Source organism: Bos grunniens, chromosome 5 (assembly GCF_055505025.1).
Source record: "Bos grunniens cultivar Pamir isolate PY7600 chromosome 5, Bosgru_T2T1.0, whole genome shotgun sequence".
NCBI lineage: Eukaryota > Metazoa > Chordata > Mammalia > Artiodactyla > Bovidae > Bos > Bos grunniens.
The window spans coordinates 34,686,497-34,698,701 of NC_141169.1; the positions used below are offsets into that span (position 1 = coordinate 34,686,497).

Sequence of the window (12,205 nt, forward strand, 5' to 3'; positions counted from 1 at the left end):
ACTGAAAATGGACAAATGTCATCCCAGGTTTCAAAAGTGGTAAAAAGTAGAGCCCAAACATCATTCCAGTACTCTTGCCTGGAAAATCCCATGGACGGAGGAGCCTGGTGGGCTGCAGTCCATAGGGTCGCTGAGGGTTGGACACGACTGAGCGACTTCACTTTCACTTTTCACTTTCCTGCATTGGAGAAGGAGGTGGCGGCCCACTCCAGTTTTCTTGCCTGGAGAATCCCAGGGACGGGGGAGCCTGGTGGGCTGCCGTCTGTGGGATCACACAGAGTAGGACACGACTGAAGCGACTTAGCAGCAGCAGCAAACATCATTCCAGAGCAGATTACTAAATAGCTTATTTATGTGCAATTACTGCAGAAAATATTGCTCCTTGGGCCAAATAAGTATGTCCTAAATAGTCATGCTTAACTAACTTATCTTTTGAAGAATGAACTGGTAACACAGGGAATACTTCTCAGTACTCTGTAATGACTTACAAGGAAAAGAATCTTAAAGAGTGGATATATGTATATGTATAACTGATTCACTTTGCTGTACAGTGGAAATTAACACAGCATTGTAAATCAACTATACGCCAATAAAAATTTTCAGAAGAGTGAACTGGCAGGTCACAGGACTGGCTTAAACAGAGTGTACTTTGATTTTTGTAAGATATTTGGCAGAATCTCATGTGACTTAAAAATGAGATTCTAACCTTTGTAAAGTCACTTTTTCTTAGGTAAGAGTCTGCTATGTCCTGTGTTTGATATTATAAGTATAGGAAATAGGACAGGCCATGAGTGCATGCTTAGTCACTCACTCGTGTCTGACTCTTAGTGACCCCATGGATTGTGGTCTGTCGTGCTTCTCTGTCCATGGAATTATCCAGGCAAGAATACTGGAGTGGATAGCCATTCCCTTCGCCAGAGGATCTTCCCAACCCAGGGATTGAACCCATGTCTCCAGCATTGCAGGTGAATTCTTTACCATCTGAGCCACCAGGGAAGCCCTAGGACAGGCCATGGCTGTGAATTAAACCATCAAGGCCTGTCCTGCAGTCCAGGAGTGGAGACATATAGTAAAGCAATAAAACAGATTCCTCTGGCTGCTGGGTCCAAGAAAATCAAGAAAAAAGAGACATAGAGATTATCCCAGCTGCCCAGAAATTAAAGAAGATAGTGGCTTGGATTTGAGTAGTGGATGTGGAGATAGGAAAAAAAAAAAAAAAAAAGAAGTGTATGGATTGGGGTTATATTTTGGAGGCATAAATGATCAGACACTTGCCAATAAATTAGACATGAGGGACGAGAGAGTTAACGAGAAGTCAGAGGTGATGTCTACTTGGAGCAGTTGTCTGGACAAGGGGCCACTTTCCAGACGGTCTTGTTCCATTCAGCGTTAGACCCACACTCAGGATGAAGCTTGAGTCTTCTTGGGTGAAGACTTGGATGAAGGTAGACTCAAGATAGGAAGCTGGATGAGGTAATTGATACATAAGTAAAAAGGATCAGCAATTAAAAAAATATTGGGAGACTGGAAAGATAAAAGGTAATGAAAATAAGTGCAGACCCTTATACTTGACTTTTCAAAAAGTGCACAGGATGGAACCAGGAAGATTGGCCTAACAGCAGTTCCTACCAGAAACTCAATAAGAATGAAAAGTGTGACCCGCTCCATGAAAATGAAAACCAAAATAGGTCGCCTTAAAAGAAGCAGGGTGTACAACACAAATTAATCATCTTATTGTGCTTTGCACTTTTTGAACCAAAACTAATGTGAGACCATCATGCACACAGCCATTAAAAGGGATGGATGAACAGCTGAAAGTACTAGAGATGTTCAAGTCAACGAGCACCGTCTTAAAATGAGCATTGTAAAATGAGCACCATCAGATGGACTTTGAGGTGGAAGAGGGGATAGATTTCAAGTAGATTCAAGTCGGTCCGGAGGGTAAAATAAGGACCCAGGATGAAAATAGCAGCACTGCTTTCAGCTCAGCCTCAGTTCCACTGCACAGCACTTTCCAGAATCAGGATGGGTTGTACTTGTGTCTCCTGACAGGAGACCTGGCAGACCTACAAGCCTTTGTGTTGGCACAGAGCAGAGAGGTTTCCCATCCTGCCTGAAAAGCTGGGCAGGGTAGTCTCTCAAGGTCTCTCCCGAGTCCAGGAGTCTAGAATTCTGTTTCCTAACCAGAGTTCCAGGAAAATATCTATTTCTGCTTTATTGACTATGCCAAAGCCTTTGACTGTGTGGATCACAATAAACTGTGCAAAATTCTGAAAGAGATGGGAATACCAGACCACCTGACCTGCCTTTTGAGAAATCTGTACGCAGGTCAGGAAGCAACAGTTAGAACTGAACATGGAACAACAGACTGGTTCCAAATAGGAAAAGGAGTACGTCAAGGCTGTATATTGTCACCCTGCTTATTTAACTGCTATGCAGAGTACATCATGAGAAACGCTGGGCTGGAAGAAGCACAAGCTGGAATCAAGATTGCTGGAAGAAATATCAATAACCTCAGATATGCAGATGACACCACCCTTATGGCAGAAAGTGAAGAGGAACTCAAAAGCCTCTTAATGAAAGAGAGAGTGAAAATGTTGGCTTAAAGCTCAACATTCAGAAAACGAAGATTATAGCATCTGGTCCCATCACTTCATGGGAAATAGATGGGGAAACAGTGGAAATAGTCTCAGACTTTATTTTTCTGGGCTCCAAAATCACTGCAGATGGTGATTGCAGCCATGAAATTAAAAGATGCTTACTCCTTGAAAGAAAAGTTATGACCAACCTAGATAGCATATTGAAAAGCAGAGACATTACTTTGCCAACAAAGGTCTGTCTAGTCAAGGCTATGGTTTTTCCAGTGGTCATGTATGGATGTGAGAGTTGGACTGTAAAGAAAGCTGAGCGCCAAAGAATTGATGCTTTTGAACTGTGGTGTTGGAGAAGACTCTTGAGAGTCCCTTGGACTGCAAGGAGATCCAACCAGTCCATTCTGAAGGGGATCAGCCCTGGGATTTCTTTGGAAGGACTGATGTTAAAGCTGAAACTCCAGTACTTTGGCCACCTCATTGGAAGAGTTGACTCATTGGAAAAGACTCTGATGCTGGGAGGGATTGGGGGCAGGAGGAGAAGCGGACGACAGAGGATGAGATGGTCGGATGGCATCACTGACTCGATGGACGTGAGTCTGAGTGAACTCCGGGAGTTGGTGATGGACAGGGAGACCTGGCATGCCACGGTTCATGGGGTCGCAAAGAGTCGGACACGACTGAGCGACTTATCTGATCTGAACCAGCCTCTTGGTTCTCAGGGGACACAAAATCTAGTGGAATGTCCCTGCACCGTGTTTACAAAGTATGGCTGATGCATGAGGGTTCTCAGAATTCCTGACCACATTCTTCACAAGACTGACCTTGCTCCACTGCTTCCCCAGGGCCTGTGTCCAGTCATGTTCTAGATCCTCTCCTCTTCAAGGCTGAACATCAGTTTGGACTATTCATACCTTGACAGCTGCCTGGTGCTGAGGTTTGCTTCCCATTGAACAGGCCTTTTTCAGTGATTGGCTTTTGCCCCAGCCATATGAAAACTTTTGGTCAGTGGTTAGCAATGTGAAAGGTTTCCCAGGAAGAGCAATGGTAAAGAATCCACCTGCCAGTGCAGGAGATGCAAAAAAACGCAGGTTCAATCCCTGGGTCGGAAAGATTCCCTGGAGTAGGAAATGGCAACCCACTCCAGTATTCTTGCCTGGAAAATTCCATGGGCAGAGGAGCCTTGTGGACTGTAGTCCACAGGGTCTCAAATAGTTGAACACTATTTGAGCGACTGAGCATGCACACACACAGCAGCACGAAAGCTTATATGACAGCCAGATGAAACTGAAGACGTGAGTCATTTCTGTTGCTCTTAGTTCAGGAATACCAGCTTATGTTTCTCCTCCAGGAAACCTAACTATATGTCCAGATGTTTACTTGGACAAATAAGGGCACAGTTATGCTCAAAATAAATGTTCAAATAAGTCATTTTTGTATCTCAAGTCATTCTTCCTGGTCTGTCTTTTAGACGTCAACTCCCACTGGAGCCTCTTAAACTATTCTGGGATCTGTGATAACTAATTAGATACCTTATCACTTCTTCTAAGAATCTAAATAGGGAGGTGAATTTTTCTAAATCTTAGTCCCGTTAGTGCTAGATTCTGTTACAGGCTAAAGCAGTCTTAGAGTTTTAATATACACAGAAGGTACCTCTTAGTGACAACTTAGAAACAGCTTTTTGCTTTATATTAGCTTTCAGTCTTGGAAGGGAAGATGTATGCATTGGAAGGGATGGAGAAAAGGGTCTTCAGGGATTGGCTGTCAGACTTACTATGGGGTCATTTGGTTGGGGGTGTGGCCTGATGGCTCTCAGACATGGGAGCAAGGGGCTTGTCATCACTGTAGGATGACCTCAGTTTGCCATTGTTAAGTGTGGGGAAGAAGATAGCTGAGTTTCCTGCTAAAATCTTCTGTGATCAACCCTTTCCTCCCACTTGGAAAAGAAAAGGAAATGATATGCATGCGTGCATGCTGAGTCACTTCAGTGGTATCTACTCTTTACGACTCTGTGGACTGTAGCCCTCTAGGCTCCTCTGTCCATGGGATTTCCCAGGCAAGAATACTACAGTGGGTTGCCATTTCCTTCTCCAGGGGATCTTCCCGACTCAGGGATCGAACCCAAGACTCTTGAATGTCCTACACTGGCAGATGGGTTCTTTACCACTGGTGCCACCAGGGGAAGCCCTGATACAAGTGCATCATCTCCAAAGAAAGTCCACCCAAAAGAAAGGCAAAGAGGCTTCTGGTACGAGAATACCACGTGGTCCTAGCTGGGGGAAAGATGTTTCCTTAGAATCTTTCTTTTGCTACTGAAGACCCAGTTCTTCCGGGCTGAGGGCCTTTGGTTAACCATTAGGTTCAGTTCAGTTCAGTCGCTCAGTCGTGTCCGACTCTTTGCGACCCCATGAATCGCAGCACACCAGGCCTCCCTGTCCATCACCAACCCCAGGAGTTCACTCAGACTCACATCCATCGAGTCAGTGATGCCATCCAACCATCTCATCCTCTGTCGTCCGCTTCTCCTCCTGCCCCTAATCCCTCCCAGAATCAGAGTCTTTTCCAATGAGTCACCTCTTCGCATGAGGTGGCCAAAGTACTGGAGTTTCAGCTTTAGCATCAGTCCTTCCAAAGAAATCCCAGGGCTGATCCCCTTCAGAATGGACTGGTTGGATCTCCTTGCAGTCCAAGGGACTCTCAAGAGTCTTCTCCAACATCACAGTTCAAAAGCATCAATTTTTTGGCACTCAGCCTTCTTCACAGTCCAACTCTCACATCCATACATGACCACAGGAAAAACCATAGCCTTGACTAGATGGACCTTTGTTGACAAAGTAATGTCTCTGCTTTTCAATATGCTATCTAGGTTGGTCATAACTTTCCTTCCAAGGAGGAAGCGTCTTTTAATTTCATGGCTGCAATCACCCTCTGCAGTGATTTTGGAGCCCAAAAAAATAAAGTCTGACACTGTTTCCACTGTTTCCCCATCTATTTCCCATGAAGCGATGGGACCAGATGGCATGATCTTTGTTTTCCGAATGTTGAGCTTTAAGCCAACTTTTTCACTCTCCACTTTTACTTTCATCAAGAGGCTTTTTAGTTCCTCTTCACTTTCTGCCATAAGGGTGGTGTCATCTGCATGTCTGAGGTTATTGATATTTCTCCCTGCAATCTTGATTCCAGCTTGTGCTTCTTCCAGTCCAACATTTCTCATGATGTACTCTGCATAGAAGTTAAATAAGCAAGGTGACAATATACAGCCTTGACGTACTCCTTTTCCTATTTGGAACCAGTCTGTTGTTCCATGTCCAGTTCTAACTGTTGCTTCCTGACCTGCATACAGATTTCTCAAAAGGCAGGTCAGGTGGTCTGGTATTCCCCTCTCTTTCAGAATTTTGCACAGTTTATTGTGATCCACACAGTCAAAGGCTTTGGCATAGTCAATAAAGCAGAAATAGATTTTTTTCTGGAACTCTCTTGCTTTTTCCATGATCCAGTGGATGTTGGCAATTAGGTAGACATTAGTAATTATCCCTCCTACAAGGTATGTATTTTGAAAGGTCATACTCTTTACTCAATAGCTCGGGGCCAGTGGTAATATGCACTCTTCTCCCCAGCTCAGTCCCAAGAGAGTCAATTGAGCAGAGAACAAAGTTGCTCCAGAAGAGCACATGGCTAATCCTCAAGTTCCGCCCACTCAGCCCCCAGTTGGGAAGCCCAAGCTGTCCGTGCCACACAGAAATAAATCCCCTGTGGCCTGGCACAGGCACATGTGGAAATTGCCGTTTAGGCTTCAGTGTCACCGTGAGTGAACTCTGAGTGAAACTCAAAGCCTGCTTCCTCAACATAAATATTATCTTACAAGATGAAAGAGAAATCATTGCACAGTTGTGTCCTGTGTCTTACTCTGTGGCATATCAAGTCATGTTCCACTGCTTATCTCAGAACTGCTCCATTGCTTAATAAAAGCTTGCTCTCAGCTTTTCATGTCCCTCAACCAGAATAAGTAATAAGGGACTTACCCTCTTATTCACCCTCTTCCTCCGAGATCTGAGTCAATACATATCCAGATGCCCTTCCTTACAGTCATACATACATTCCCCTTTATTAGCTGGTCAGTTGTAACTTCACCCAAAGGGTTAGGTTTTCTGATCTTTCTCCCAGTATTTGTTTTACCTCTTCTGAGCCCTGTCACTCTCTTATGTTTCCTGGCCAGTCTCTGGCCATTCATCTTCTCTGCCCTTGACTGTCTTTGCTCCCCCATTTATCTCCCCGTGGTTGAAACATAGGCGAAACAAAATGCTGCAAGACAGGGGAAAGCTAAGAAGCTGTCTTTCTGCCTGGGGCAAGGGAAGGCCCCTGAGGAGATGGCAGTTGAGCAGGGGTTCAGCAGGCGCGTGGGATGTGGGGAGGTCTGGGAGGAGCCCCTTGCAGAGAGAACTGCACAAGGTGCCAAGCACTGCCCAACAGTCCTTGCCAGAAAAATAATTGCCTTAACTACTCAGACATGGAATCAATTGCACAAATGCCTTGTTTCCGGGACATTTTTCCCAACATCAGGAAGTGAATGGTTTCATCTAGGAGACTGGAATTTTGTTCTTATTAATAAATAAGCTTTATTTTCAATTCTTATGTCTGTTTTAACCAAATGATTCCGAACTGTGTCATCTCCCCCATCGTTTTTAACTGTGCTTTTTCTTGAGGAAGGTTCGGCAATGGGCCAGATGTACTAAAACAAAAACATGAGTTCATCATTCAACAAAGTCTTTTCATTACAGATGATTGTCAGAATTTTCCCATCCATTAAAGGAGGTTCTTTTAAGAGACACTGGGAGCAAAAAAAAAAAAGTGAATTATCTCAGTGGTTTAATTTATTTATTCAAAAATAGCCATAGAATAAATAGATGGAAAGAACCCTAGACACCATTTGCCTTTATATTATAGGCAAGGAGTCTAGGAATGAGAGACCTCAAGAAAGGTGCCCAAAGTCATGTGACTGACCTAAAGGTCGCTTCATGCCTTCCTGTCCCAGCCCCCACCGCTCCCTTCTCACACCTCCTCACTCAGATGTCACAGAACGTGTACCATAGACCACAAAAGCTTTCTTTCACAGTGTTGTTTTAAAAGTCGCCTCAATTGAAATGATTCCAGAGTGCCATTTATATTTAAGCTTAGAATTACGTAAAAGATTTGAATTCTTGGAGTTACAGTCCAATGAGCAATTCTTTACTCGGTAGAACATTTTTATTGAAGATGTTAAGGAGGGTGTGACTAGTAGGTTCCAGTATTTGGATTCTATCACTGAGTAGTGTTAACCTATTAATCAGCCTTGGCCTTTCTACATTTTAAGGTCAGAGTCTTTATAGTTATCACAAGACTTATTTTCTTTGCTTTAGGGTACTTTTGACTTCAGTAACACTGCTGTCTATATATTCAATCAACCTGCTGTTGATCTGTTCAAAGGAAACAGGTAAGCTGTTTGTAAAGCCAAAGTGATAAATTCTCACAGTGACATTTTGAACAAATGATACTCTCCCTGTTCAACAACTTGTTTATTAAAGAAAAGCAGTACTTTGACCTGTTGTCGCTGGAAGACCTATAGTGGTATTTACTTAGTAGATACAGGAACATATAAATGAGCTTGTTATGAATAGTAAGCAAATAACATTGCAATTTAAAGAGAACCCTCAAATATACTTGCTTTTCTAGTTTAAGATGACTTCATTTTAAAGACCTTGGTTTTTCCTCAAGTGTTTATAAATTCAGACCAAGGATCCCATGCTTTTATATTATAGGCTCCGAGGTTTTAAAAGTAAACAGAGCTTTCATTCTCTTTTGTGCATATTCCAAGGAGAAAATGTGACTCCCAAGCGATGTGGGCGTCAGTGCGCTGTGAAAAGACCTTAAGTTCTCTGGGCAGTGTAATACCTGACGTGTTTATTTTCTATTCCTGGGACACTGGATTATGTTTGTAATACTTTGACTTTTACGTTAGCTAAAACCACATTGGCCAACCATTACTGTATATAGATGACTCCATTTAACTGGAACATTTTGTAATAAACTGTGGATCTAACCATTGTCTAGTTTAAACATCAGTCTTATGAAAGAATAAACAGAAGTTTAATTATAGTCTAGCCCAATTTCTTTCTGTGAACCTTTTGAAAAATGTGAGCTGAACTGTTACAAAAGAAGCATAAACCCATTTTTTTAATGAATGGTTTAACATTTTAGTATTTGTTGAGATGAGCCAGTTGAAGACTTTAGAATTTTGCTATAGCCAAATTATTCTCTCGAAAGAATTATCTGCTGCTTTTTTTTGTGAGTGTCAAATCTCTGAAATAAAGATCAAAATTCTAATGTCGTGGTTATTACATGTTTTTATGTTATTATATTTAGAACCCACAAGGCATTGTTGGAATATTATTATTCCTTGTTAGCCTCATCAGTTCAGGTAATTCATTCAAAAGAAACCTTTCTTCCCAGCCATCAGGGTTTTTATTTTTAAAACAAATTTTTATTTTAATGATATACACCAGACCTGAGAATAAAATTAGAGTGGGACTTTCCCCCCAAGTAAAGTAGGGAAATTTTTGAGATAATTAAAATAAAAATAAGGCTTATGACCTAATCATTTACTTGTAATGTTTTGTAGCCAACCTGAAAAAAAAAATGGTGCTCATGTCTGACATTTTTAAAAGTCAACAAGTTGTTTTTGTTTTGTAATGAGAATGCCTTAATCCTTACAAAGCCAAGAAGACTATGTATATGATTTTTGATAAAGACACAGTAACTTGGGGAATATTCAAGAGAATGGTGAAATCTTGGCTATTTTTAATGTAGGGAACTCATCACTTTTTCTTTTCTCAACTATGGTTTTTTAAACAGGCTGCATGGTTTATGAAAAGCTGGGAGAACAGGTCTTTGGTACCACAGGGAAACTTGTCATCTTTGGAGCCACCTCCCTACAGAACACTGGAGGTAAAAAGATTGTTTTTTCTATACATTAAAGTTGTGAATGTTATTACTATTTTTTCTAATCTTAGTGGTTGGGTGGCCACATGAATTTTAACACAATTCAATTTTAACACAATTTAGCAATTCTCATTGCTAAAATTGTGCAATGAAAGTGAAGCAGAGACAGTAGTCACTTACAACCAGTTACACTTACAACCAGGGTACTTGGACAGTGTCTACAGCCATCTTTATGTCCTACTGAAGGTTAGTCTAGAGACAGTCTGGTCACCTTTGTATAGCTTGCAACATGAGCCTCGGTATCTCCTTTCTAAAAATGTTCTCATTTTCTTCTAGCAATGCTGAGCTACCTCTTCATAGTAAAAAATGAGCTACCTTCTGCCATAAAATTTCTAATGGGAAAAGAAGAGGAATTTTCGTAAGTTAGACTGTTGTTTAAAAGATAACTAAAATGTTTTTAATTGAAATGAGGGCTAATAACCTAAGTTTTTGTTTTATGAAGACTGCAGGAACAGAATTTTCCCTAGGCTGTTTTTTCTTGGTTTGTTGTTTCTAGGGGTTTATAAATGAAGGAAGCAAGGAGAACCGTTTGAATCTGAGCATTTAAAAGATAGATTCATCAGCCGTGCTACAGACGCTAAGTCCTGCAACTTCCCAAGAGCTTGAAATCGACATCTAGTTTCTCTGAAATAGAACAGATACGGAGTATTTCTAATGCAGAAATAGAACATGCAAAATTAAGACCCAAAATTCTTCCTTAAAGAAGAGACAGAACATTTTGGGAGCAGAATTGACATGAGCCAACCTCGTTAAAGATGTAGCCAACCTTGGAAAATGTTGCCTCTGCATTTGGCACACTGCTGTGTTTTGACTACCTCTTGTTCAACAGTTCTTGTTAGTCTTAGTTTCTCTGTCTTCTTTCAAGGGAGAATTGTAGAAACCAGAGTGCCTAGTGTTCTAGCATCAGGATTCAAGGTCAAATACAAGCGATTAGGGAGTAAGCAATGCCTACCTGTGGTGACTTATTTTTTGACGATATTCACCAAGCCAAGCAAAAAGGAACTTTCTCTTTAAATAATTGATAAGACAAGTTGTAATTTGACAAAACGTAATGTGTGCATTCAGCTTTGAAGTCATATAAATAATTCAGAGGAATGGCACACATAGCCAGTGGGGGAGAGCAGGGGGAAAGAAGTATCTCTTCCTCGGTCACATGGAGAGACAGATGATAGTAAATGATTAGTGGTTGGCTTAAAGTGTTTGGATAAAATCGAATAATAATTACCATTTAAAAAAATTTTTTTTTAATTTTTAAAAATATTGTGAAATTTTCCTTGTGAGAAAAAAAAGTCGCTTTCTAAGAAAATATGGCTATCTGCTTCAATGCCTTCCAGAGCCTGGTACGTGGATGGCCGCCTGCTGGTGGTGGTAGTTACCTTTGGCATAATTCTCCCTCTGTGTCTCTTGAAGAACTTAGGTAAGATCTTGCTTGTATCACAGTCTCTATAGCACTCAGATGAATCAGAAACCTAATAAAAACAAACAACTTTGCTCCCTACTTTGACTTGCAGGGTAAAGATTGAATAATAAATTGTAAGTATTAATGAGGCATGACTTTAATAGGGGATTAAAAACACTGGCTCATATGTGACTTTGTAAGCAGTCCCTCTTCTAAGCCATGGAAGGGTAAAGGGGGTCCTGGGGCCAGCAGCAGAAAATGCTCTGTCTAAAAGCCCAAAGTCCAAAAAATGGAATTCTCCTCATAGAAGGTCTTACACATTCTGATTGTTTAGATGGACAGAATTTCATAGCTAATACCAAGACAGAAAGTGGCTTATATTTTTACCCAGAGGAGAAGGGGACCACAGAGGACAAGATGGGTGGATGGCATCCCCAACTCAACGGACATGAGCTTGAGCAAGCTCCAGGAGATGGTGAAGGACAGGGAAGCCTGGCAGTCCATGGGGTTGCAAAGAGTCAGTCAGGACTGAGTACTGAACAGGCAAAAATTGATATTATGAATCAGTCTTAAACGATCAGAGTCTAACCAGTCTCAATGATTTGCCTCACTGAAGGGAGAGAGAGAAGTGAAAAGTGGTAGATGATCACTAAGCCATATCCACTTGGCTTTGACATTTTTGCATGTGTGCTTATATTTGGAGACAAGAATCCCTGATGTTATGAAAATTTCATGTGTGAAATAATGCAGCCAGACCTCTATCCAGTCCAATGCCACTGAAATGCATTTCCTTATAATTCTGGGCTCATTCGAGGCAGACATCTCAAGTTCTTACCACACCTCTGTAGCTGTTCTTTTAGACCTATAAGTGGATTTTTTCTTTAAAGCTACTTAATTTTCTGGTTTCTGAGTCTCTGTTTAAGCTTTTCTGTGCATACATAGCTCTTTTTCATGCTAGTGGAGAAGGACTCTTCTCCCCCAGAGGTGAGCACCGTGCAGCCCCCAGAGACCACTTAACTCTGCCTTTCTGGAGCTTATGGTGCTCAGAGATCTCCCAGGCATTCTAAGGGGAACAAGGTCGAGTGCCTTGGGTGCTCAGTTTATCCCTAGAAATCACTTCATCTCTTCTGTGCATATTCAGTATGTACACAATGGGTACATAATCAAGAACTATTGAGTG

General features: G+C 41.6%; 1 protein-coding gene across 2 annotated transcripts in view; it reads left to right on the top strand.

The window, feature by feature from the left end:
* SLC38A1 (solute carrier family 38 member 1) overlaps positions 1–12,205 on the top strand; it is a 79,691-nt gene that overhangs the window by 50,409 nt on the left and 17,077 nt on the right. For both annotated transcript variants that reach the window (XR_015163742.1, XM_086399792.1), the window contains exons 6-9: positions 7,988–8,061; positions 9,480–9,572; positions 9,903–9,984; positions 10,961–11,043. Coding sequence is in view for 1 of the 2 variants with exons in the window: in XM_086399792.1 (XP_086255918.1) it covers positions 7,988–8,061; positions 9,480–9,572; positions 9,903–9,984; positions 10,961–11,043 (332 nt within the window). In the remaining variant the exon portion in view is untranslated. The remainder of the gene's footprint in view (positions 1–7,987; positions 8,062–9,479; positions 9,573–9,902; positions 9,985–10,960; positions 11,044–12,205) is intronic.